At 49.7% G+C, this 26,357-nt stretch overlaps 1 protein-coding gene across 1 annotated transcript in view; it reads left to right on the top strand.

Moving 5' to 3' along the window:
- LOC138102226 (atypical kinase COQ8B, mitochondrial-like) overlaps positions 1-26,357 on the top strand; it is an 86,275-nt gene that overhangs the window by 35,807 nt on the left and 24,111 nt on the right. The window contains exons 7-10 of the mRNA XM_068999957.1: positions 524-607; positions 16,891-17,031; positions 21,652-21,733; positions 24,163-24,256. Of these exons, the coding sequence (XP_068856058.1) occupies positions 524-607; positions 16,891-17,031; positions 21,652-21,733; positions 24,163-24,256 (401 nt within the window). The remainder of the gene's footprint in view (positions 1-523; positions 608-16,890; positions 17,032-21,651; positions 21,734-24,162; positions 24,257-26,357) is intronic.

The following is a 26,357-nucleotide window of genomic DNA, read 5'->3' as shown; positions in this document are numbered from 1 at the left end:
TGTTGGGATTTGGGTTGGATTTGTTGGGATTTGGGTTGGATTTTTTGGGATTTGGGTCGGATTCGGTGGGATTTGGGTTGGATTTTTTGGGATTTGGGTTGGATTTGTTGGGATTTGGGTTGGATTTGTTGGGATTTGGGGTGGATTTGTTGGGATTTGGGTTGGATTTGTTGGGATTTGGGGTGGATTTGTTGGGATTTGGGTTGGATTTGTTGGGATTTGGGGTGGATTTGTTGGGATTTGGGGTGGATTTGTTGGGATTTGGGTTGGATTTGTTGGGATTTGGGGTGGATTTGTTGGGATTTGGGTTGGATTTGTTGGGATTTGGGGTGGATTTGTTGGGATTTGGGTCGGATTTGTTGGGATTTGGGTTGGATTTGTTGGGATTTGGGTTGGATTTGTTGGGATTTGGGGTGGATTTGTTGGGATTTGGGGTGGATTTGTTGGGATTTGGGGTGGATTTGTTGGGATTTTTTGGCATTTTGGGGCTGGCTGAGCTGTCGGGGTCTCGGGGGCCCCGCAGGAAGTTCTGGCTGCGGAGCTGGGCCGGGGCTGGCGCCGGCGGCTCCGGGAGTTCCAGGAGGAGCCGCCCTTGGGGGCCTTTGCGGCATTTTGGGGCATTTTGGGGCATTTGGGGCATTTTGGGGCATTTTGGGGCATTTGGGGCATTTTGGGGCATTTTGGGGCATTTTGTGGCATTTGGGGGCATTTTTTGTAGGATTTGGGGGGATTTTGTTTTAAATTGGATGGGATTTTGTGGGATTTTTCTGGGAATTTGAGGGGGTTTGGGTCAGGTTTTGTGGGATTGGGGTCAGGTTTTGTGGGATTTTGTGGGATTTGGGGGGATTTTGTGGGATTTTGGGGCATTTAGGTGAGATTTTATGGGATTTTTTGGGATTAAGGTGGATTTTTGTGGGATTTTGTGGGATTTGGGGGGAATTTGAGGGGATTTGGGTCAGGATTTGTGGGATTTGGAGGGAATTTGGGGGATTTTTTGGGGGATTTGGGGGTATTTTGTGGGATTTTTTGGGATTGGGGTGGATTTTGGTGGGATTTGGGTGGAATTTGGGGGAGATTTGAGGGGATTTTTGGGGATTTTATGGGGATTTGTGGGAATTTGTGGGGATTTGTGGGATTTTGGGGGATTTGGAGGGATTTGGGTCAGATTTTGTGGGATTTTGGTGGGATTTTGGGGGATTTGGGTTGGATTTTGTGGGATTTGGGTGGAATTTGGGGGAGATTTGAGGGGATTTGGGTCAGATTCTGTGGGATTTGGGTCAGATTTTCCGGATTTTGGGTTGGATTTGTTGGGATTTGGGTTGGATTTTTTGGGATTTGGGTCGGATTTGGTGGGATTTGGGTTGGATTTGTTGGGATTTGGGTTGGATTTTTTGGGATTTGGGTTGGATTTGGTGGGATTTGGGTCAGATTTTGTTGGATTTTGTGGGATTTTGGGGGGTTTTGGGGGAATTAAGGGGATTTGGGTCAGGTTTTGTGGGATCGGGGTCAGATTTTGTGGGATTTGGGCGGATTTTTGTGGGATTTGGTGGGATTTGGGGGGGAACTGAGGGGATTTCGGTCAGATTTTGTGGGATTTTGTGGGATTTGGGGAGATTTGAGGGGATTTGGGTCAGATTTTCCGGATTTTGGGTTGGATTTTTTGGGATTTGGGTTGGATTTTCCGGGATTTGGTGGGATTTGGGTTGGATTTGTTGGGATTTGGGTTGGATTCGGTGGGATTTGGGGTGGATTTGTTGGGATTTGGGGTGGATTTGTTGGGATTTGGGGTGGATTTGTTGGGATTTGGGGTGGATTTGTTGGGATTTGGGGTGGATTTGGTGGGATTTGGGGTGGATTTGGTGGGATTTGGGGTGGATTTGTTGGGATTTTTTGGCATTTTGGGGCTGGCTGAGCTGTCGGGGTCTCGGGGGCCCCGCAGGAAGTTCTGGCTGCGGAGCTGGGCCGGGGCTGGCGCCGGCGGCTCCGGGAGTTCCAGGAGGAGCCGCCCTTGGGGGCCTTTGGGGCATTTGGGGCATTTTGGGGCATTTTGGGGCCTTTGGGGCATTTTGGGGCATTTTGGGGCATTTTGGGGCATTTGGGGCATTTTTTGTAGGACTTGGGGGGATTTTGTTTTAAATTGGATGGGATTTTGTGGGATTTTTCTGGGAATTTGAGGGGGTTTGGGTCAGGTTTTGTGGGATTGGGGTCAGATTTTGTGGGATTTTGTGGGATTTGGGGGGATTTTGTGGGATTTTGGGGCATTTAGGTGAGATTTTGTGGGATTTTTTGGGATTGGGGTGGATTTTTGTGGGATTTGGGTGGAATTTCGGGGAGATTTGAGGGGATTTTTGGGGATTTTATGGGGATTTGGGGGAATTTGTGGGGATTTGTGGGATTTTGGGGGATTTGGAGGGATTTGGGTCAGATTTTGTGGGATTTTGGTGGGATTTTGGGGGATTTGGGTTGGATTTTGTGGGATTTGGGTGGAATTTGGGGGAGATTTTCCGGGATTTGGGTCAGATTCTGTGGGATTTGGGTCAGATTTTCCGGATTTTGGGGGATTTTGTGGGATTTGGGTTGGATTTTCCGGGATTTGGGTTGGATTTTTTGGGATTTGGGTCGGATTTGTTGGGATTTGGGTTGGATTTGTTGGGATTTGGGGTGGATTTGTTGGGATTTGGGGTGGATTTGTTGGGATTTGGGGTGGATTTGTTGGGATTTGGGTTGGATTTGGTGGGATTTGGGGTGGATTTGTTGGGATTTGGGTCAGATTTGTTGGGATTTGGGGTGGATTTGTTGGGATTTGGGTTGGATTTGTTGGGATTTGGGTTGGATTCGGTGGGATTTGGGGTGGATTTGTTGGGATTTGGGGTGGATTTGTTGGGATTTGGGGTGGATTTGGTGGGATTTTTTGGCATTTTGGGGCTGGCTGAGCTGTCGGGGTCTCGGGGGCCCCGCAGGAAGTTCTGGCTGCGGAGCTGGGCCGGGGCTGGCGCCGGCGGCTCCGGGAGTTCCAGGAGGAGCCGCCCTTGGGGGCCTTTGGGGCATTTGGGGCATTTTGGGGCATTTTGGGGCATTTTGGGGCATTTTTTGTAGGACTTGGGGGGATTTTGTTTTAAATTTGATGGGATTTTGTGGGATTTTTCTGGGAATTTGAGGGGGTTTGGGTCAGGTTTTGTGGGATTGGGGTCAGATTTTGTGGGATTTTGTGGGATTTGGGGGGATTTTGTGGGATTTTGGGGCATTTAGGTGAGATTTTGTGGGATTTTTTGGGATTGGGGTGGATTTTTGTGGGATTTGGGTGGAATTTGGGGGAGATTTGAGGGGATTTTTGGGGATTTTATGGGGATTTGGGGGAATTTGTGGGGATTTGTGGGATTTTGGGGGATTTGGAGGGATTTGGGTCAGATTTTGTGGGATTTTGGTGGGATTTTGGGGGATTTGGGTTGGATTTTGTGGGATTTGGGTGGAATTTGGGGGAGATTTGAGGGGATTTTTGGGGATTTTATGGGGATTTGTGGGAATTTGTGGGGATTTGTGGGATTTTGGGGGAGTTGGAGGGATTTGGGTCAGATTTTGTGGGATTTTGGTGGGATTTTGGGGGATTTGGGTTGGATTTTGTGGGATTTGGGTGGAATTTGGGGGAGATTTGAGGGGATTTGGGTCAGATTCTGTGGGATTTGGGTCAGATTTTCCGGATTTTGGGTTGGATTTGTTGGGATTTGGGTTGGATTTTTTGGGATTTGGGTTGGATTTTTTGGGATTTGGGTTGGATTTGGTGGGATTTGGGTTGGATTTGTTGGGATTTGGGTTGGATTTTTTGGGATTTGGGTTGGATTTGGTGGGATTTGGGTCAGATTTTGTTGGATTTTGTGGGATTTTGGGGGGTTTTGGGGGAATTAAGGGGATTTGGGTCAGGTTTTGTGGGATCGGGGTCAGATTTTGTGGGATTTGGGCGGATTTTTGTGGGATTTGGTGGGATTTGGGGGGGAACTGAGGGGATTTGGGTCAGATTTTGTGGGATTTGGGGAGATTTGAGGGGATTTGGGTCAGATTCTGTGGGATTTGGGTCAGATTTTCCGGATTTTGGGTTGGATTTGTTGGGATTTGGGTTGGATTTGTTGGGATTTGGGTTGGATTTGTTGGGATTTGGGTCGGATTTGTTGGGATTTGGGGTGGATTTGTTGGGATTTGGGGTGGATTTGTTGGGATTTGGGGTGGATTTGTTGGGATTTGGGTCGGATTTGTTGGGATTTGGGTCGGATTTGTTGGGATTTGGGGTGGATTTGTTGGGATTTGGGTTGGATTCGGTGGGATTTGGGGTGGATTTGTTGGGATTTGGGTTGGATTTGTTGGGATTTGGGTCGGATTTGTTGGGATTTGGGGTGGATTTGTTGGGATTTGGGGTGGATTTGTTGGGATTTGGGGTGGATTTGTTGGGATTTGGGTCGGATTTGTTGGGATTTGGGGTGGATTCGGTGGGATTTGGGTTGGATTTGTTGGGATTTGGGTTGGATTTGTTGGGATTTGGGGTGGATTTGTTGGGATTTGGGGTGGATTTGTTGGGATTTGGGTTGGATTCTTTGGGATTTGGGGTGGATTTGTTGGGATTTGGGTTGGATTTGTTGGGATTTGGGTTGGATTTGTTGGGATTTGGGTTGGATTTGTTGGGATTTGGGTTGGATTCGGTGGGATTTGGGTTGGATTTGTTGGGATTTGGGTCGGATTTGTTGGGATTTGGGTTGGATTTGTTGGGATTTGGGTCGGATTTGTTGGGATTTGGGGTGGATTTGTTGGGATTTGGGGTGGATTTGTTGGGATTTGGGGTGGATTTGTTGGGATTTGGGTTGGATTTGGTGGGATTTGGGGTGGATTTGTTGGGATTTGGGGTGGATTCGGTGGGATTTGGGGTGGATTTGTTGGGATTTGGGGTGGATTTGTTGGGATTTGGGGTGGATTTGTTGGGATTTGGGGTGGATTTGGTGGGATTTGGGGTGGATTTGGTGGGATTTGGGGTGGATTTGTTGGGATTTTTTGGCATTTTGGGGCTGGCTGAGCTGTCGGGGTCTCGGGGGCCCCGCAGGAAGTTCTGGCTGCGGAGCTGGGCCGGGGCTGGCGCCGGCGGCTCCGGGAGTTCCAGGAGGAGCCGCCCTTGGGGGCCTTTGGGGCATTTGGGGCATTTTGGGGCATTTTGGGGCCTTTGGGGCATTTTGGGGCATTTTGGGGCATTTTGGGGCATTTGGGGCATTTTTTGTAGGACTTGGGGGGATTTTGTTTTAAATTGGATGGGATTTTGTGGGATTTTTCTGGGAATTTGAGGGGGTTTGGGTCAGGTTTTGTGGGATTGGGGTCAGATTTTGTGGGATTTTGTGGGATTTGGGGGGATTTTGTGGGATTTTGGGGCATTTAGGTGAGATTTTGTGGGATTTTTTGGGATTGGGGTGGATTTTTGTGGGATTTGGGTGGAATTTGGGGGAGATTTGAGGGGATTTTTGGGGATTTTATGGGGATTTGGGGGAATTTGTGGGGATTTGTGGGATTTTGGGGGATTTGGAGGGATTTGGGTCAGATTTTGTGGGATTTTGGTGGGATTTTGGGGGATTTGGGTTGGATTTTGTGGGATTTGGGTGGAATTTGGGGGAGATTTTCCGGGATTTGGGTCAGATTCTGTGGGATTTGGGTCAGATTTTCCGGATTTTGGGGGATTTTGTGGGATTTGGGTTGGATTTTCCGGGATTTGGGTTGGATTTTTTGGGATTTGGGTCGGATTTGTTGGGATTTGGGTTGGATTTGTTGGGATTTGGGGTGGATTTGTTGGGATTTGGGGTGGATTTGTTGGGATTTGGGGTGGATTTGTTGGGATTTGGGTTGGATTTGGTGGGATTTGGGGTGGATTTGTTGGGATTTGGGTCAGATTTGTTGGGATTTGGGGTGGATTTGTTGGGATTTGGGTTGGATTTGTTGGGATTTGGGTTGGATTCGGTGGGATTTGGGGTGGATTTGTTGGGATTTGGGGTGGATTTGTTGGGATTTGGGGTGGATTTGGTGGGATTTTTTGGCATTTTGGGGCTGGCTGAGCTGTCGGGGTCTCGGGGGCCCCGCAGGAAGTTCTGGCTGCGGAGCTGGGCCGGGGCTGGCGCCGGCGGCTCCGGGAGTTCCAGGAGGAGCCGCCCTTGGGGGCCTTTGGGGCATTTGGGGGCATTTTGGGGCATTTTGGGGCATTTTGGGGCATTTTTTGTAGGACTTGGGGGGATTTTGTTTTAAATTTGATGGGATTTTGTGGGATTTTTCTGGGAATTTGAGGGGGTTTGGGTCAGGTTTTGTGGGATTGGGGTCAGATTTTGTGGGATTTTGTGGGATTTGGGGGGATTTTGTGGGATTTTGGGGCATTTAGGTGAGATTTTGTGGGATTTTTTGGGATTGGGGTGGATTTTTGTGGGATTTGGGTGGAATTTGGGGGAGATTTGAGGGGATTTTTGGGGATTTTATGGGGATTTGGGGGAATTTGTGGGGATTTGTGGGATTTTGGGGGATTTGGAGGGATTTGGGTCAGATTTTGTGGGATTTTGGTGGGATTTTGGGGGATTTGGGTTGGATTTTGTGGGATTTGGGTGGAATTTGGGGGAGATTTGAGGGGATTTTTGGGGATTTTATGGGGATTTGTGGGAATTTGTGGGGATTTGTGGGATTTTGGGGGAGTTGGAGGGATTTGGGTCAGATTTTGTGGGATTTTGGTGGGATTTTGGGGGATTTGGGTTGGATTTTGTGGGATTTGGGTGGAATTTGGGGGAGATTTGAGGGGATTTGGGTCAGATTCTGTGGGATTTGGGTCAGATTTTCCGGATTTTGGGTTGGATTTGTTGGGATTTGGGTTGGATTTTTTGGGATTTGGGTTGGATTTTTTGGGATTTGGGTTGGATTTGGTGGGATTTGGGTTGGATTTGTTGGGATTTGGGTTGGATTTTTTGGGATTTGGGTTGGATTTGGTGGGATTTGGGTCAGATTTTGTTGGATTTTGTGGGATTTTGGGGGGTTTTGGGGGAATTAAGGGGATTTGGGTCAGGTTTTGTGGGATCGGGGTCAGATTTTGTGGGATTTGGGCGGATTTTTGTGGGATTTGGTGGGATTTGGGGGGGAACTGAGGGGATTTGGGTCAGATTTTGTGGGATTTGGGGAGATTTGAGGGGATTTGGGTCAGATTCTGTGGGATTTGGGTCAGATTTTCCGGATTTTGGGTTGGATTTGTTGGGATTTGGGTTGGATTTGTTGGGATTTGGGTTGGATTTGTTGGGATTTGGGTCGGATTTGTTGGGATTTGGGGTGGATTTGTTGGGATTTGGGGTGGATTTGTTGGGATTTGGGGTGGATTTGTTGGGATTTGGGTCGGATTTGTTGGGATTTGGGTCGGATTTGTTGGGATTTGGGGTGGATTTGTTGGGATTTGGGTTGGATTCGGTGGGATTTGGGGTGGATTTGTTGGGATTTGGGTTGGATTTGTTGGGATTTGGGTCGGATTTGTTGGGATTTGGGGTGGATTTGTTGGGATTTGGGGTGGATTTGTTGGGATTTGGGGTGGATTTGTTGGGATTTGGGTCGGATTTGTTGGGATTTGGGGTGGATTCGGTGGGATTTGGGTTGGATTTGTTGGGATTTGGGTTGGATTTGTTGGGATTTGGGGTGGATTTGTTGGGATTTGGGGTGGATTTGTTGGGATTTGGGTTGGATTCTTTGGGATTTGGGGTGGATTTGTTGGGATTTGGGTTGGATTTGTTGGGATTTGGGTTGGATTTGTTGGGATTTGGGTTGGATTTGTTGGGATTTGGGTTGGATTCGGTGGGATTTGGGTTGGATTTGTTGGGATTTGGGTCGGATTTGTTGGGATTTGGGTTGGATTTGTTGGGATTTGGGTCGGATTTGTTGGGATTTGGGGTGGATTTGTTGGGATTTGGGGTGGATTTGTTGGGATTTGGGGTGGATTTGTTGGGATTTGGGTTGGATTCGGTGGGATTTGGGTTGGATTTGTTGGGATTTGGGTTGGATTCGGTGGGATTTGGGGTGGATTTGTTGGGATTTGGGGTGGATTTGTTGGGATTTGGGGTGGATTTGTTGGGATTTTTTGGCATTTTGGGGCTGGCTGAGCTGTCGGGGTCTCGGGGGCCCCGCAGGAAGTTCTGGCTGCGGAGCTGGGCCGGGGCTGGCGCCGGCGGCTCCGGGAGTTCCAGGAGGAGCCGCCCTTGGGGGCCTTTGGGGCATTTGGGGCATTTTGGGGCATTTTGGGGCATTTTGGGGCATTTGGGGCATTTTTTGTAGGACTTGGGGGGATTTTGTTTTAAATTGGATGGGATTTTGTGGGATTTTTCTGGGAATTTGAGGGGGTTTGGGTCAGGTTTTGTGGGATTGGGGTCAGATTTTGTGGGATTTTGTGGGATTTGGGGGGATTTTGTGGGATTTTGGGGGATTTAGGTGAGATTTTATGGGATTTTTTGGGATTAAGGTGGATTTTTGTGGGATTTTGTGGGATTTGGGGGGAATTTGAGGGGATTTGGGTCAGGATTTGTGGGATTTGGAGGGAATTTGGGGGATTTTTTGGGGGATTTGGGGGTATTTTGTGGGATTTTTTGGGATTGGGGTGGATTTTGGTGGGATTTGGGTGGAATTTGGGGGAGATTTGAGGGGATTTTTGGGGATTTTATGGGGATTTGTGGGAATTTGTGGGGATTTGTGGGATTTTGGGGGAGTTGGAGGGATTTGGGTCAGATTTTGTGGGATTTTGGTGGGATTTTGGGGGATTTGGGTTGGATTTTGTGGGATTTGGGTGGAATTTGGGGGAGATTTGAGGGGATTTGGGTCAGATTCTGTGGGATTTGGGTCAGATTTTCCGGATTTTGGGTTGGATTTGTTGGGATTTGGGTTGGATTTTTTGGGATTTGGGTTGGATTTTTTGGGATTTGGGTTGGATTTGGTGGGATTTGGGTTGGATTTGTTGGGATTTGGGTTGGATTTTTTGGGATTTGGGTTGGATTTGGTGGGATTTGGGTCAGATTTTGTTGGATTTTGTGGGATTTTGGGGGGTTTTGGGGGAATTAAGGGGATTTGGGTCAGGTTTTGTGGGATCGGGGTCAGATTTTGTGGGATTTGGGCGGATTTTTGTGGGATTTGGTGGGATTTGGGGGGGAACTGAGGGGATTTGGGTCAGATTTTGTGGGATTTGGGGAGATTTGAGGGGATTTGGGTCAGATTTTCCGGATTTTGGGTTGGATTTGTTGGGATTTGGGTTGGATTTGTTGGGATTTGGGTTGGATTTGTTGGGATTTGGGTCGGATTTGTTGGGATTTGGGGTGGATTTGTTGGGATTTGGGGTGGATTTGTTGGGATTTGGGGTGGATTTGTTGGGATTTGGGTCGGATTTGTTGGGATTTGGGTCGGATTTGTTGGGATTTGGGGTGGATTTGTTGGGATTTGGGTTGGATTCGGTGGGATTTGGGGTGGATTTGTTGGGATTTGGGTTGGATTTGTTGGGATTTGGGTCGGATTTGTTGGGATTTGGGGTGGATTTGTTGGGATTTGGGGTGGATTTGTTGGGATTTGGGTTGGATTTGTTGGGATTTGGGGTGGATTCGGTGGGATTTGGGTTGGATTTGTTGGGATTTGGGTTGGATTTGTTGGGATTTGGGGTGGATTTGTTGGGATTTGGGGTGGATTTGTTGGGATTTGGGTTGGATTCTTTGGGATTTGGGGTGGATTTGTTGGGATTTGGGTTGGATTTGTTGGGATTTGGGTCGGATTTGTTGGGATTTGGGTTGGATTTGTTGGGATTTGGGTCGGATTTGTTGGGATTTGGGTTGGATTTGTTGGGATTTGGGGTGGATTTGTTGGGATTTGGGGTGGATTTGTTGGGATTTGGGTTGGATTTGTTGGGATTTGGGTTGGATTCGGTGGGATTTGGGGTGGATTTGTTGGGATTTGGGTTGGATTTGTTGGGATTTGGGGTGGATTTGTTGGGATTTTTTGGCATTTTGGGGCTGGCTGAGCTGTCGGGGTCTCGGGGGCCCCGCAGGAAGTTCTGGCTGCGGAGCTGGGCCGGGGCTGGCGCCGGCGGCTCCGGGAGTTCCAGGAGGAGCCGCCCTTGGGGGCCTTTGGGGCATTTGGGGCATTTTGGGGCATTTGGGGCATTTTGGGGCATTTTGGGGCATTTGGGGCATTTTTTGTAGGACTTGGGGGGATTTTGTTTTAAATTGGATGGGATTTTGTGGGATTTTTCTGGGAATTTGAGGGGGTTTGGGTCAGGTTTTGTGGGATTGGGGTCAGATTTTGTGGGATTTTGTGGCATTTGGGGGGATTTTGTGGGATTTTGGGGGATTTAGGTGAGATTTTATGGGATTTTTTGGGATTAAGGTGGATTTTTGTGGGATTTTGTGGGATTTGGGGGGAATTTGAGGGGATTTGGGTCAGGATTTGTGGGATTTGGAGGGAATTTGGGGGATTTTTTGGGGGATTTGGGGGTATTTTGTGGGATTTTTTGGGATTGGGGTGGATTTTTGTGGGATTTGGGTGGAATTTGGGGGAGATTTGAGGGGATTTTTGGGGATTTTATGGGGATTTGTGGGAATTTGTGGGGATTTGTGGGATTTTGGGGGAGTTGGAGGGATTTGGGTCAGATTTTGTGGGATTTTGGTGGGATTTTGGGGGATTTGGGTTGGATTTTGTGGGATTTGGGTGGAATTTGTGGGGATTTGAGGGGATTTGGGTCAGATTCTGTGGGATTTGGGTCAGATTTTCCGGATTTTGGGTTGGATTTTTTGGGATTTGGGTTGGATTTTTTGGGATTTGGTTTGGATTTTTTGGGATTTGGGTTGGATTTGTTGGGATTTGGGTTGGATTTGGTGGGATTTGGGTCAGATTTTGTTGGATTTTGTGGGATTTTGGGGGGTTTTGGGGGAATTAAGGGGATTTGGGTCAGGTTTTGTGGGATCGGGGTCAGATTTTGTGGGATTTGGGCGGATTTTTGTGGGATTTGGTGGGATTTGGGGGGGAACTGAGGGGATTTCGGTCAGATTTTGTGGGATTTTGTGGGATTTGGGGAGATTTTGTGGGATTTGGGTCAGATTTTCCGGATTTTGGGTTGGATTTTTTGGGATTTGGGTTGGATTTTCCGGGATTTGGTGGGATTTGGGTTGGATTTGGTGGGATTTGGGTTGGATTTGTTGGGATTTGGGTTGGATTTGTTGGGATTTGGGTCGGATTTTTTGGGATTTGGGTTGGATTCTTTGGTATTTGGGTTGGATTTGTTGGGATTTGGGTTGGATTTGTTGGGATTTGGGGTGGATTTGTTGGGATTTGGGGTGGATTTGGTGGGATTTTTTGGCATTTTGGGGCTGGCTGAGCTGTCGGGGTCTCGGGGGCCCCGCAGGAAGTTCTGGCTGCGGAGCTGGGCCGGGGCTGGCGCCGGCGGCTCCGGGAGTTCCAGGAGGAGCCACCCTTGGGGGCATTTGGGGCATTTTGGGGCATTTTGGGGCATTTGGGGCATTTTGGGGCATTTTGGGGCATTTTGTGGCATTTGGGGGCATTTTTTGTAGGACTTGGGGGGATTTTGTTTTAAATTGGATGGGATTTTGTGGGATTTTTCTGGGAATTTGAGGGGGTTTGGGTCAGGTTTTGTGGGATTGGGGTCAGGTTTTGTGGGATTTTGTGGCATTTGGGGGGATTTTGTGGGATTTTGGGGGATTTAGGTGAGATTTTATGGGATTTTTTGGGATTAAGGTGGATTTTTGTGGGATTTTGTGGGATTTGGGGGGAATTTGAGGGGATTTGGGTCAGGATTTGTGGGATTTGGAGGGAATTTGGGGGATTTTTTGGGGGATTTGGGGGTATTTTGTGGGATTTTTTGGGATTGGGGTGGATTTTTGTGGGATTTGGGTGGAATTTGGGGGAGATTTGAGGGGATTTTGTGGGATTTTATGGGGATTTGTGGGAATTTGTGGGGATTTGTGGGATTTTGGGGGAGTTGGAGGGATTTGGGTCAGATTTTGTGGGATTTTGGTGGGATTTTGGGGGATTTGGGTTGGATTTTGTGGGATTTGGGTGGAATTTGTGGGGATTTGAGGGGATTTGGGTCAGATTCTGTGGGATTTGGGTCAGATTTTCCGGATTTTGGGTTGGATTTTTTGGGATTTGGGTTGGATTTTTTGGGATTTGGTTTGGATTTTTTGGGATTTGGGTTGGATTTGTTGGGATTTGGGTTGGATTTGGTGGGATTTGGGTCAGATTTTGTTGGATTTTGTGGGATTTTGGGGGGTTTTGGGGGAATTAAGGGGATTTGGGTCAGGTTTTGTGGGATCGGGGTCAGATTTTGTGGGATTTGGGCGGATTTTTGTGGGATTTGGTGGGATTTGGGGGGGAACTGAGGGGATTTCGGTCAGATTTTGTGGGATTTTGTGGGATTTGGGGAGATTTGAGGGGATTTGGGTCAGATTTTCCGGATTTTGGGTTGGATTTTTTGGGATTTGGGTTGGATTTTCCGGGATTTGGTGGGATTTGGGTTGGATTTGGTGGGATTTGGGTTGGATTTGTTGGGATTTGGGTTGGATTTGTTGGGACTTGGGTTGGATTCTTTGGGATTTGGGGTGGATTTGTTGGGATTTGGGTTGGATTTGGTGGGATTTGGGGTGGATTTGTTGGGATTTGGGGTGGATTTGTTGGGATTTGGGGTGGATTTGTTGGGATTTGGGGTGGATTTGTTGGGATTTGGGGTGGATTTGTTGGGATTTTTTGGCATTTTGGGGCTGGCTGAGCTGTCGGGGTCTCGGGGGCCCCGCAGGAAGTTCTGGCTGCGGAGCTGGGCCGGGGCTGGCGCCGGCGGCTCCGGGAGTTCCAGGAGGAGCCGCCCTTGGGGGCCTTTGGGGCATTTTGGGGCATTTTGGGGCATTTTGGGGCATTTGGGGGCATTTTGGGGCATTTTGGGGCATTTGGGGCATTTTGGGGCATTTTGGGGCATTTTTTGTAGGATTTGGGGGGATTTTGTTTTAAATTGGATGGGATTTTGGGGGATTTTTCTGGGAATTTGAGGGGGTTTGGGTCAGGTTTTGTGGGATTGGGGTCAGGTTTTGTGGGATTTTGTGGGATTTGGGTGGATTTTGGTGGGATTTGGGTGGAATTTGGGGGAGATTTGAGGGGATTTTGTGGGATTTTATGGGGATTTGGGGGAATTTGTGGGGATTTGTAGGATTTTGGGGGATTTGGAGGGATTTGGGTCAGATTTTGTGGGATTTTGGTGGGATTTTGGGGGATTTGGGTTGGATTTTTTGGGATTTGGGTGGATTTTGGGGGAGATTTGAGGGGATTTGGGTCAGATTCTGTGGGATTTGGGTCAGATTTTCCGGATTTTGGGTTGGATTTTTTGGGATTTGGGTTGGATTTTCCGGGATTTGGTGGGATTTGGGTTGGATTTGTTGGGATTTGGGTTGGATTTGGTGGGATTTGGGTCAGATTTTGTTGGATTTTGTGGGATTTTGGGGGGTTTTGGGGGAATTAAGGGGATTTGGGTCAGGTTTTGTGGGATCGGGGTCAGATTTTGTGGGATTTGGGCGGATTTTTGTGGGATTTGGTGGGATTTGGGGGGGAACTGAGGGGATTTGGGTCAGATTTTGTGGGATTTTGTGGGATTTGGGGAGATTTGAGGGGATTTGGGTCAGATTTTCCGGATTTTGGGTTGGATTTTTTGGGATTTGGGTTGGATTTTCCGGGATTTGGTGGGATTTGGGTTGGATTTGGTGGGATTTGGGTTGGATTTGTTGGGACTTGGGTTGGATTCTTTGGGATTTGGGGTGGATTTGTTGGGATTTGGGTTGGATTTGGTGGGATTTGGGGTGGATTTGTTGGGATTTGGGGTGGATTTGTTGGGATTTGGGGTGGATTTGTTGGGATTTGGGGTGGATTTGGTGGGATTTGGGGTGGATTTGTTGGGATTTTTTGGCATTTTGGGGCTGGCTGAGCTGTCGGGGTCTCGGGGGCCCCGCAGGAAGTTCTGGCTGCGGAGCTGGGCCGGGGCTGGCGCCGGCGGCTCCGGGAGTTCCAGGAGGAGCCGCCCTTGGGGGCCTTTGGGGCATTTTGGGGCATTTTGGGGCATTTGGGGGCATTTTGGGGCATTTTGGGGCATTTGGGGCATTTTGGGGCATTTTGGGGCATTTTTTGTAGGATTTGGGGGGATTTTGTTTTAAATTGGATGGGATTTTGGGGGATTTTTCTGGGAATTTGAGGGGGTTTGGGTCAGGTTTTGTGGGATTGGGGTCAGGTTTTGTGGGATTTTGTGGGATTTGGGGGGATTTTGTGGGATTTTGGGGGATTTAGGTGAGATTTTATGGGATTTTTTGGGATTAAGGTGGATTTTTGTGGGATTTTGTGGGATTTGGGGGGAATTTGAGGGGATTTGGGTCAGGATTTGTGGGATTTGGAGGGAATTTGGGGGATTTTTTGGGGGATTTGGGGGTATTTTGTGGGATTTTTTGGGATTGGGGTGGATTTTTGTGGGATTTGGGTGGAATTTGGGGGAGATTTGAGGGGATTTTTGGGGATTTTATGGGGATTTGTGGGAATTTGTGGGGATTTGTGGGATTTTGGGGGAGTTGGAGGGATTTGGGTCAGATTTTGTGGGATTTTGGTGGGATTTTGGGGGATTTGGGTTGGATTTTGTGGGATTTGGGTGGAATTTGTGGGGATTTGAGGGGATTTGGGTCAGATTCTGTGGGATTTGGGTCAGATTTTCCGGATTTTGGGTTGGATTTTTTGGGATTTGGGTTGGATTTTTTGGGATTTGGTTTGGATTTTTTGGGATTTGGGTTGGATTTGGTGGGATTTGGGTTGGATTTGTTGGGATTTGGGTTGGATTTGTTGGGATTTGGGTTGGATTTGGTGGGATTTGGGTCGGATTTTGTTGGATTTTGTGGGATTTTGGGGGGTTTTGGGGGAATTAAGGGGATTTGGGTCAGGTTTTGTGGGATCGGGGTCAGATTTTGTGGGATTTGGGCGGATTTTTGTGGGATTTGGTGGGATTTGGGGGGGAACTGAGGGGATTTGGGTCAGATTTTGTGGGATTTTGTGGGATTTGGGGAGATTTGAGGGGATTTGGGTCAGATTTTCCGGATTTTGGGTTGGATTTTTTGGGATTTGGGTTGGATTTGGTGGGATTTGGGTTGGATTTGGTGGGATTTGGGTTGGATTTTTTGGGATTTGGGTCGGATTTGGTGGGATTTGGGTCGGATTTTGTGGGATTTGGGGTGGATTTGTTGGGATTTGGGGTGGATTTGGTGGGATTTGGGTCGGATTCGGTGGGATTTGGGTCGGATTCGGTGGGATTTGGGTTGGATTTGGTGGGATTTGGGTTGGATTTTTTGGGATTTGGGTTGGATTTGGTGGGATTTGGGTTGGATTTGTTGGGATTTGGGGTGGATTTGTTGGGATTTGGGGTGGATTTGTTGGGATTTGGGTCGGATTTGGTGGGATTTGGGTCGGATTTTTTGGGATTTGGGTTGGATTTGTTGGGATTTGGGTTGGATTTGGTGGGATTTGGGTTGGATTTGGTGGGATTTGGGTCAGATTTTGTTGGATTTTGGGTTGGATTTTTTGGGATTTGGGTTGGATTCGCCGGGATTTGTTGGGATTTGGGGTGGATTTGTTGGGATTTGGGTTGGATTTGTTGGGATTTGGGTCGGATTTGTTGGGATTTGGGGTGGATTTGTTGGGATTTGGGTCGGATTTGTTGGGATTTGGGTCGGATTTGTTGGGATTTGGGGTGGATTTGGTGGGATTTGGGTCGGATTTGTTGGGATTTGGGTTGGATTTGTTGGGATTTGGGTTGGATTTGTTGGGATTTGGGGTGGATTTGTTGGGATTTTTTGGCATTTTGGGGCTGGCTGAGCTGTCGGGGTCTCGGGGGCCCCGCAGGAAGTTCTGGCTGCGGAGCTGGGCCGGGGCTGGCGCCGGCGGCTCCGGGAGTTCCAGGAGGAGCCGCCCTTGGGGGCCTTTGGGGCATTTGGGGGCATTTTGGGGCATTTTGGGCATTTTGGGGCATTTTGGGGCATTTTGGGGCATTTGGGGCATTTTTTGTAGGACTTGGGGGGATTTTGTTTTAAATTGGATGGGATTTTGTGGGATTTTTCTGGGAATTTGAGGGGGTTTGGGTCAGGTTTTGTGGGATTGGGGTCAGATTTTGTGGGATTTTGTGGGATTTGGGGGGATTTTCCGGGATTCAGTGGGATTTGGGTCGGATTTGTTGGGATTTGGGTTGGATTTTTTGGGATTTGGGTTGGATTCGGTGGGATTTGGGTCAGATTTTGTTGGATTTTGTGGGATTTTTGGGGGTTTTGGGGGAATTATGGGGATTTGGGTCAGGTTTTGTGGGATTTGGGCGGATTTTTGTGGGATTTGGTGGGATTTGGGGGGGAACTGAGGGGATTTCGGTCAGATTTTGTGGGATTTGGGTCAGATTTTCCGGATTTTGGGTTGGATTTTTTGGGATTTGGGTTGGATTTTCCGGGATTCGTTGGGATTTGTGTTGGATTTGTTGGGATTTGGGTTGGATTTGGTGGGATTTGGGGTGGATTTGTTGGGATTTGGGGTGGATTTGGTGGGATTTGGGTTGGATTTGTTGGGATTTGGGTCGGATTTGGTGGGATTTGGGTCGGATTTTTTGGGATTTGGGTCGGATTCGGTGGGATTTGGGTTGGATTTGTTGGGATTTGGGTTGGATTTGTTGGGATTTGGGTTGGATTTGGTGGGATTTGGGGTGGATTTGTTGGGATTTGGGGTGGATTTGTTGGGATTTGGGGTGGATTTGGTGGGATTTTTTGGCATTTTGGGGCTGGCTGAGCTGTCGGGGTCTCGGGGGCCCCGCAGGAAGTTCTGGCTGCGGAGCTGGGCCGGGGCTGGCGCCGGCGGCTCCGGGAGTTCCAGGAGGAGCCGGTGGCCGCCGCCTCCATCGGGCAGGTGCACCGGGGGCGGCTCCGCGCCGGCGCCCACGTCGCCATCAAGGTCCAGGTGGGGCCCGAGAGCCGGAATTCCGGGAATTCGGGGAATTCCCAACGGGATTCGGGCCGGGATTGGGGAAATTCCGGGAATTCCGGGAATTCGGGGCGGGATTCGGGGCGGGATTCAGGAAATTCCGGGAATTCGGGGCGGGATTCGGGAAATTCTGGGAATTCCGGGAATTCTGACTGGGATTCGGGGCGGGATTCGGGAAATTCCGGGAATTCCGGGAATTCGGGGCGGGATTCGGGGCGGGATTCGGGGCAGGATTCGGGAAATTCTGGGAATTCCAACCGGGAATTCGGGGTGGGATTCGGGAAATTCCAGGAATTCCAACCGGGATTTGGGGCGGGATTCGGGAAATTCCAGGAATTCTGGGAATTCCCAACGGGATTCTGGGCGGGATTCGGGAAATTCCGGGAATTCCGGGAATTCAGGGCGGGATTCAGGAAATTCTGGAAATTCCGGGAATTCTGACTGGGATTTGGGGCGGGATTGGAGAAATTCCGGGAATTCCGGGAATTCGGGGCAGGATTCAGGAAATTCCGGGAATTCCGGGAATTCTGACCGGGATTTGGGGCGGGATTCGGGAAATTCTGGGAATTCCCAATGGGATTCGGGGCGGGATTCGGGAAATTCCGGGAATTCCCAACGGGAATTGGGGCGGGATTCGGGAAATTCCGGGAATTCCGGGAATTCTGACCGGGATTCGGGGTGGGATTCAGGAAATTCCGGGAATTCCGGGAATTCGGGGCGGGATTCGGGGCAGGATTTGGGAAATTCTGGGAATTCCCAACGGGATTCGGGGCGGGATTCGGGAAATTCCGGGAATTCCAACTGGGATTCGGGGCAGGATTCCGGGAATTCCGGGAATTCGGGGCGGGATTCGGGAAATTCCGGGAATTCGAGGCGGGATTGGGGAAATTCCAGGAATTCCGGGAATTCAGGGCAGGATTCGGGGCGGGATTCGGGAAATTCCAGGAATTCTGGGAATTCAGGGCGGGATTTGGGGCGGGATTCGGGGCGGGATTCGGGAAATTCTGGGAATTCCGGGAATTCAGGGCGGGATTCAGGGAGGAATTTGGGAAATTCCGGGAATTCGGGGCGGGATTTGTAAATTTGGGAGGGGAATTTGGGGAATTCAGGGCAAGATTTGGGAATTTGAGGAGGAATTTGGGGATTCGCAGGAGGAATTTGGGGGGAATTTGGGATACTCGGGTGGGAATTTTGGGAGTTTGGGAATTTGGGGTGGAATTTGGGGAATTTGTGGTTCAGGGTGGGAATTTGGGATTCAGGGCTGGAATTGGGGCTGGAAACCGGGAATTCTGGGCGGGATTGGGGATTTGGGGAGGAATTTGGGGAATTCAGGGAGGGATTTGGGGATTTAGGGTGGGATTTGGGAATTTGGGATGGAATTTGGGAATTTGGGGAGGAATTTGGGGAATTCAAGGAGGGATTTGGGGATTTAGGGTGGGATTTGGGAATTTGGGAGGGAATTTGGGAATTTGGGGTGGAATTTGGGAATTTGGGAATTTGGGGTGGAATTTGGGGAATTCGGGGCGGAATTTGGGGAGGAATTTGGGGAATTTGGGATACAAGGGGGAGATTTTGGGGTGGAATTTGGGGAATTTGGGGTGGGAATTTGGGGATTCAGGGCTGGAATTGGGGCTGGAAACTGGGAATTTGGGGCGGGACTTGGGAATTTGGGGTGGGATTTGGGAATTTGGGGAGGAATTTGGGGATTCGGGGAGGAATTCGGGGGATTCGGGGCGGGATTTGGGGATTTAGGGTGGGATTTGGGAATTTGAGGAGGAATTTGGGGAATTCAGGGCAAGATTTGGGCAATTTGGGGCGGGATTTGGGAATTCGGGGAGGAATTTGGGGAAATTTGGGGCAGGATTTGGGAAATTTGGGGAGGAATTTGGGGCGGGATTGGGGAATTCAGGGCGGATTTGGGGAAATTCAGGGCGGGAATTTGGGGAGGAATTTGGGGATTCAGGGTGGGATTTGGGAATTTGGGGCGGGATTGGGGAATTTGGGGAATTCGTAGTGGGAATTTGGGGAGGAATTTGGGGAATTTGGGATACTCGGGTGGGAATTTTGGGAGTTTGGGAATTTGGGGTGGAATTTGGGATATCGGGGGGTGGGAATTTGGGAGGGAATTTGGGAATTTGGGATACAAGGGGGAATTTGGGGAATTCGGGGCAAGATTTGGGGAATTTGGGGAGGATTTCAGGGAATTCGGGGAGGAATTTGGGGATTCATAGTAGGAATTTGGGGGGAGTTTGGGGAATTTGGGATACAAGGGGGAATTTGGGGATTCAGGGCTGGAATTGGGGCTGGAAACCAGGAATTCCCAAATATTTGGGAATTTGGGAATTCGAGGTGGAATTTGGGGATTTGAGGAGGAATTTGGGAATTTGGGGCGGGATTGGGGAATTTGGGGAATTCATAGTGGGAATTTGGGGAGGAATTTGGGGAATTTGGGATACTCGGGTGGGAATTTTGGGAGTCTGGGAATTTGGGGTGGAATTTGGGATACAAGGGGGAGAATTTGGGGTGGAATTTGGGGAATTCGGGGTGGGATTGGGGAATTTGGGGAGGAATTTGGGGATTCAGGGCAGGATTTAGGGAATTCGGGGAGGAATTCGGGGAATTTGGGGTGGGAATTTGGGAATTCCGGCCGGGATTTGGGAATTCGGGGAGGAATTTGGGAATTCAGGGAGGGATTTGGGGAAATTCGGGGCGGAATTTGGGGAGGAATTTGGGGAATTTGGGATACAAGGGGGAGATTTTGGGGTGGAATTTGGGGTGGGAATTTGGGGATTCAGGGCTGGAATTGGGGCTGGAAACCGGGAATTTGGGGCGAGATTTGGGAATTCGAGGCGGGACTGGGGAATTCGGGGAGGGATTTGGGAATTTGGGGTGGGATTTGGGGAATTTGGGGAGGAATTCGGGGGATTCGGGGAGGGATTTGGGAATTTGGGGAGGAATTTGGGGATTCGGGGAGGAATTCGGGGGATTCGGGGAGGGATTTGGGAATTTGGGGTGGGATTTGGGAATTTGAGGAGGAATTTGGGGAACTCAGGGCAAGATTTGGGGAATTTGGGGCGGGATTTGGGAATTCGGGGAGGAATTTGGGGAAATTTGGGGCAGGATTTGGGAAATTTGGGGCGGGATTTGGGAATTTAGGGAGGAATTCGGGAATTCGGGGAGGATTTTGGGGAATTCGGGGTGGGATTGGGGAATTCGGGCAGAAATTTGGGAATTCGGGGCAGGATTTGGGAATTCAGGGAGGAATTTGGGAATTTGAGGAGGAACTTGGGGAATTCCGTGCGGGATTGGGGAATTCGGGGAGGAATTTGGGAATTTGGGATACAAGGGAGAGAATTTGGGGTGGAATTTGGGGAATTCGGGGTGGGATTGGGGAATTTGGGGGAGGAATTTGGGAATTCAGGGCGGGATTTGGGAATTCGTAGTAGGAATTTGGGGGGAATTTGGGGAATTTGGGATACAAGGGGGAATTTGGGGGTTCAGGGCTGGAATTGGGGTTCAGGGCTGGAATTGGGGGCTCAGGGCTGGAATTGGGGCTGGAATTGGGGTTCAGGGACGGGGAATTCTGCTGGGCTCGGGGCTCAGGGCGGGTTTTGGGGTTCAGGGCTGGAATTTGGGGTTCAGGGCTGGAATTGGGGATTTGGGGCTGGAATTGGGGCTGGAATTGGGGGTTCAGGGCTGGAATTGGGGTTCAGGGACGGGGAATTCCGCTGGGCTCGGGGTTCAGAGCTGGAATTGGGGTTCAGGGCTGGAATTGGGGGCTCAGGGCTGGAATTGGGGTTCAGGGCTGGAATTGGGGGTTCAGGGCTGGAATTGGGGTTCAGGGCTGGAATTGGGGTTCAGGGCCGGAATTGGGGTTCAGGGACAGGGAATTCCGTTGGGCTCAGGGCTCAGGGCGGGTTTTGGGGTTCAGGGCTGGAATTGGGGGCTCAGGGCTGGAATTGGGGCTCAGGGCGGGTTTTGGGGGTTCAGGGCTGGAATTGGGGGTTCAGGGCTGGAATTGGGGGCTCAGGGCTGGAATTGGGGGCTCAGGGCAGGTTTTGGGGGTTCAGGGCTGGAATTGGGGGTTCAGGGCTGGAATTGGGGGCTCAGGGCTGGAATTGGGGGCTCAGGGCGGGTTTTGGGGTTCAGGGCTGGAATTGGGGCTCAGGGCTGGAATTGGGGGCTCAGGGCGGGTTTTGGGGCTCAGGGCTGGAATTGGGGGCTCAGGGCGGGTTTTGGGGTTCAGGGCTGGAATTGGGGGCTCAGGGCGGGTTTTGGGGTTCAGGGCTGGAATTGGGGCTCAGGGCGGGTTTTGGGGGCTCAGGGCTGGAATTGGGGGTTCAGGGCGGGTTTTGGGGCTCAGGGCTGGAATTGGGGCTCAGGGCTGGAATTGGGGTTCAGGGCTGGAATTGGGGTTCAGGGCTGGAATTGGGGCTCAGGGCGGGTTTTGGGGTTCAGGTCTGGAATTGGGGGTTCAGGGCTGGAATTGGGGCTCAGGGCGGGTTTTGGGGCTCAGGGCTGGAATTGGGGCTCAGGGCGGGTTTTGGGGTTCAGGGCTGGAATTGGGGCTCAGGGCTGGAATTGGGGTGCCCGCAGTACCCCGGCATCGCCCGCAGCATCGGCAGCGACATCGAGAACCTCCTGACCCTGCTGAGCCTCAGCCCCGGGCTGCCCAAAGGTCACCCCAAATCCCCCAAATCCCCCCAAATCCCACAGGAAATGCACAAAATCCCATAAATACCCCAAAATCCCACAGGAAAAGCACAAAATCCCCACAGAAAACCCCAAAATCCCCACAGGAAACCCTAAAATCCCCCAAAATCCCACAAGAAACCACAAAATCCCATAGAGAACCCCCGAATCCCCTCAAAATACCTCAAAATCCCCACAGAAAACCCCAAAATCCCATCAATACCCCAAAATCCCCCCAAATCCCACAGGAAACCACAAAATCCCATAAATACCCCAAAATCCCTTAAATACCCTCAAATCCCCCCAAATCCCACAGGAAAACCCCAAAATCCCATAAATACCCCAAAATCCCACAGGAAAACCCCAAAATCCCATAAATCCCCCAAAATCCCACAGGAAAACCCCCAAATCCCCTCAAAATACCTCAAAATCCCCACAGGAAACCCCAAAATCCCATAAATACCCCAAAATCCCCCAGGAAAACCCCAAAGTCCCACAGAAAACCCAAAAATCCCCTCAAAATGCCCCAAAATCCCCACAGAAAACCCCAAAATCCCACAGGAAAAGCCAAAAATGCCATAAATACCCCAAAATCCCATAGAAAACCCCAAAATCCCCTAAAAATACCCCAAAATCCCATAGAAAACCCCAAAATCCCCTCAAAATACCTCAAAATCCCACAGAAAACCCCAAAATCTGCTCAGAAAACCCCAAATCCCACAGAAATTCACAAAATCCCCTTGAGAAAGCTCAAAATCCACCCAAAAATGGGCAAAATCCCCAAAAATCCCCATTTTCCCCCAAAGCCCCAAAATCGCCGTTTTTCACCCCAAATCCAGGAATTTTTATGAATCAATTCCCCAAAATACCCCTTAAAAAAACCCCAAAAATTCCCAAAAAATAAAAAAAAAATCCCCAAAAAATCCCCCAAATCCCCCCAAAATCCCCGTTTTCCCCCCGAGCCCCAAAATCGCCGTTTTTCGCCCCAAATCCAGGACTTTTAGCGAATCCATTCCCAAAATTATCCCTTAAAAAACCCCTAAAAACCCCCCAAAAAAACCAAAAAATCCCCCAAAAATCCCCCCAAAAAATCCCCAAAACCCCCCAAAATCCCCATTTTCCCCCGAGCCCCAAAATCGCCGTTTTTCGCCCCAAATCCAGGACTTTTAGCGAATCCATTCCCAAAATTATCCCTTGAAAACCCCCTAAAAATCCCCAAAAAATTCCCCAAAAAACCCCCAAAAAAACCCCAAAAAATCCCAAAAAAATCCCCCAAAAAATCCCCAAAACCCCCCAAAAAATCCCCAAAAAATCCCCCAAAAAACCCCCAAAATCCCAAAAATCCCCATTTTCCCCCGAGCCCCAAAATCGCCGTTTTTCACCCCAAATCCAGGACTTTTAGCGAATCCATTCCCAAAAATATCCCTTGAAAACCCCCTTAAAAATCCCCTAAAAACCCCTAAAAAAATCTAAAAAAATCCCCAAAAAATCCCCAAAAATCCCCAAAATCCCCCAAAATCCCCATTTTCCCCCGAGCCCCAAAATCGCCGTTTTTCGCCCCAAATCCAGGACTTTTAGCGAATCAATTCCCAAAAATATCCCTTACAAACCCCCTAAAAATCCCCAAAAAATCCCCCAAAAAATCCGCAAAAAATCCCCCAAAAAATCCCAAAAAAATCCCCCAAAAATCCCCAAACCCCCCCAAAAATCCCCATTTCCCCCGAGCCCCAAAATCGCCGTTTTTCACCCCAAATCCAGGACTTTTTATGAATCAATTCCCTTAAAAATCCCCAAAACCCCCCTAAAAATCCCCTAAAAATCCCCCAAAAATTCCCAAAAAATCAAAAAAAAATCCCCAAAAAGTCCCCCAAACCTCCCAAAAATCCCCATTTTCCCTCCGAGCCCCAAATCGCCGTTTTTCACCCCAAATCCAGGACTTTTAGCGAATCCATTCCCAAAAATATCCCTTAAAAATCCCCAAAAATCCCAAAAAATCCCCCAAAAATCCCCAAAATCCCCATTTTCCCCCAAGCCCCAAAATCGCCGTTTTTCACCCCAAATCCAGGACTTTTAGCGAATCCATTCCCAAAAATATCCCTTACAAACCCCCTAAAAATCCCCTAAAAACCCCTAAAAAAATCCAAAAAAATCCCCAAAAAATCCCCAAAAATCCCCAAACCCCCCCAAATTCCCCATTTTCCCCAAAGCCCCAAAATCGCCGTTTTTCACCCCAAATCCAGGACTTTTAACGAATCAATTCCCCAAAATCTCCCATAAAAATCCCTTACAAATCCCCAAAAAACCCTTAAAAAAATCCCAAAAAAATCCCAAAAAAATCCCCAAAAATCCCCAACCCCCCCAAAACCCCCATTTTCCGCCGAGCCCCAAAATCGCCGTTTTTCGCCCCAAATCCAGGGCTGTTTGCGGCGCAGTCGCTGCGCGCGCTGCGGGCGGAGCTGGAGCTCGAGTGCGATTACGGCCGGGAGGCGGCGGCGGCGCGGAGGTTCCGGTGCGGGCTGGGGCGTTTGGGGGCATTTTGGGGCATTTTGGGGCATTTTGGGGGGGTTTGGGGGATTTTGGGGGGATTTGGGGGAGATTTGGGGGGGATTTGGGGGGATTTCGGGGAGTTTTGGGGGGGTTTTAGGGGGATTTGGGGGAGATTTGGAGGAGATTTGGGGGGGATTTGGGAGGATTTCGGGGAGTTTTGGGGGAGATTTGGGGCATTTTCGGGGGATTTGGGGGATTTTGGGGGGATTTGGGGGGATTTTGGGGGGATTTCGGGGAGTTTTGGGGGGATTTGGGGGAGATTTGGGGGGATTTGGGAGGGGTTTGGGGGGATTTGGGGGATTTTGGGGAGCTTGGGGGAGGATTTGGGGGGGTTTGGGGGAGTTTTGGGGGGATTTGGGGGAGATTTGGGGCATTTTCAGGGGATTTGGGGGATTTTGGGGGGATTTGGGGGATTTTGGGGAGCTTGGGGGAGGATTTGGGGGGATTTGGGGGAGTTTTGGGGGGATTTGGGGGGATTTGGGGGGGATTTGGGGGATTTTGGGGAGTTTGGGGGGGATTTGGGGGAATTTCGGGGAGTTTTTAGGGATTTTGGGGGGATTTAGGGGAAGATTTGGGGGGATTTTGGGAGAGATTTTGGGGGATTTGGGGAAGTTTTGGGGGGACTTTGGGGGAGATTTGGGGGGATTTGGGGGATTTGGGGGAGATTTGGGGGAGTTTTGGGGGGGATTTGGGGGAGATTTGGGGGAGTTTTGGGGGGGTTTTAGGGGGATTTTGGGGATTTTTTAGGGATTTTGGGGGTACTTTGGGGGAGATTTTGGGGGATTTGGGGGGGTTTTAGGGGGATTTTGGGGAGTTTTTAGGGATTTTGGGGGATTTTGGGGGGATTTTGGGGGAGATTTGGGGGGGGAATTGGGAGGGATTTGGGGGAATTTTGAGGGGACTTTGGGAGAGATTTGGGGGGATTTGGGGGATTTGGGGAGATTTTGGGATTTTGGGGGGTGATTTCGGGGATTTGAGCTGGATTTGGGGCGATTTTGGGGGATTTGGGGGAGATTTGGGGGATTTGGGGGGATGATTTGAGGGGTTTGAGGTGGATTTTGGGGGGTTTGAGGTGGATTTGGAGGGATTTTGGGGCATTTTGGGGGGATTTAGGGGGATTTGGGGGGGATTTTGGGGGGATTTTAGGGGATTTGGGGGAGTTTTGGGGGGCTTTGGGGGGATTTTGGGGGATTTGGGGGAGATTTGGGGGGATTTGGGGGGATGTGGGGGATTTGGAGGATTTTGGGGTGGGTGATTTGGGGGGTTTGAGGTGGATTTTGAGGGATTTTGGGGGATTTGGGGATTTTGAGGGCTGATTTGGGGCATTTGAGGTGGGTTTGGGGGGATTTTGGGGAGGATTTGGGGGGATTTTGGGGATTTTAGGGGGTTTTGGGGGTATTTAGGGGACTTTTAGGGAATTTTGGGGTTTTTTGGGGGGGATTTGGGGGGTTTGAGGTGGATTTGGGGGGATTTTGGGGAATTTTGGCATTTTGGGAGTTTGAGGTGGATTTGGGGGGATTTTAGGGGATTTAGGGGAGTTTTGGGTGGGTTTAAGGGGGGATTCGGGGTGGACTTGGGGGGATTTGGAGAGTTTTGGGGGATTTTGGGGGGATTTTGGGGGATTTTGGGGGCATTTGGGGGGATTTTGTGGGGATTTTGGGTGGATTGGGAGAATTTGGGGGATTTGGGGATTTTGTGGGGATTTGGGGGGAATTTCAGGGGATTTTGGAAGGTTTTGGGGCATTTTTAGGAGATTTGGGAGGATTTAGGGGATGTTTGGAGGGATTTTTGGAGGAATTTGGGGATTTGGGGCCATTTTTGGGCGATTTTTAGGGGATTTGGGGGGTTTGGGAGGATTTTGGGGTGTTTTTAGGGTCGTTTGAGTGGTTTGGGGGGATGATTTTGGGGTTTCTTGGGATTTTTAGGAGTTTTGGGGCTTTTGGGGCCATTTTGGGTTTTTGTGGAGTTTTGGGGCTTTTTGGGGCCATTTTGGGGGTTTTTTTCGGAGTTTTGGGGCATTTGGGGGGGGATTTTGGGTTTTTGAGGAGTTTTGGGGCTTTTGG

Source organism: Aphelocoma coerulescens, unplaced genomic scaffold (assembly GCF_041296385.1).
Source record: "Aphelocoma coerulescens isolate FSJ_1873_10779 unplaced genomic scaffold, UR_Acoe_1.0 HiC_scaffold_64, whole genome shotgun sequence".
Lineage (NCBI taxonomy): Eukaryota > Metazoa > Chordata > Aves > Passeriformes > Corvidae > Aphelocoma > Aphelocoma coerulescens.
The sequence above is the reverse complement of the archived record's forward strand: the minus strand, read 5'-3'. Positions and strand labels throughout refer to the sequence as shown.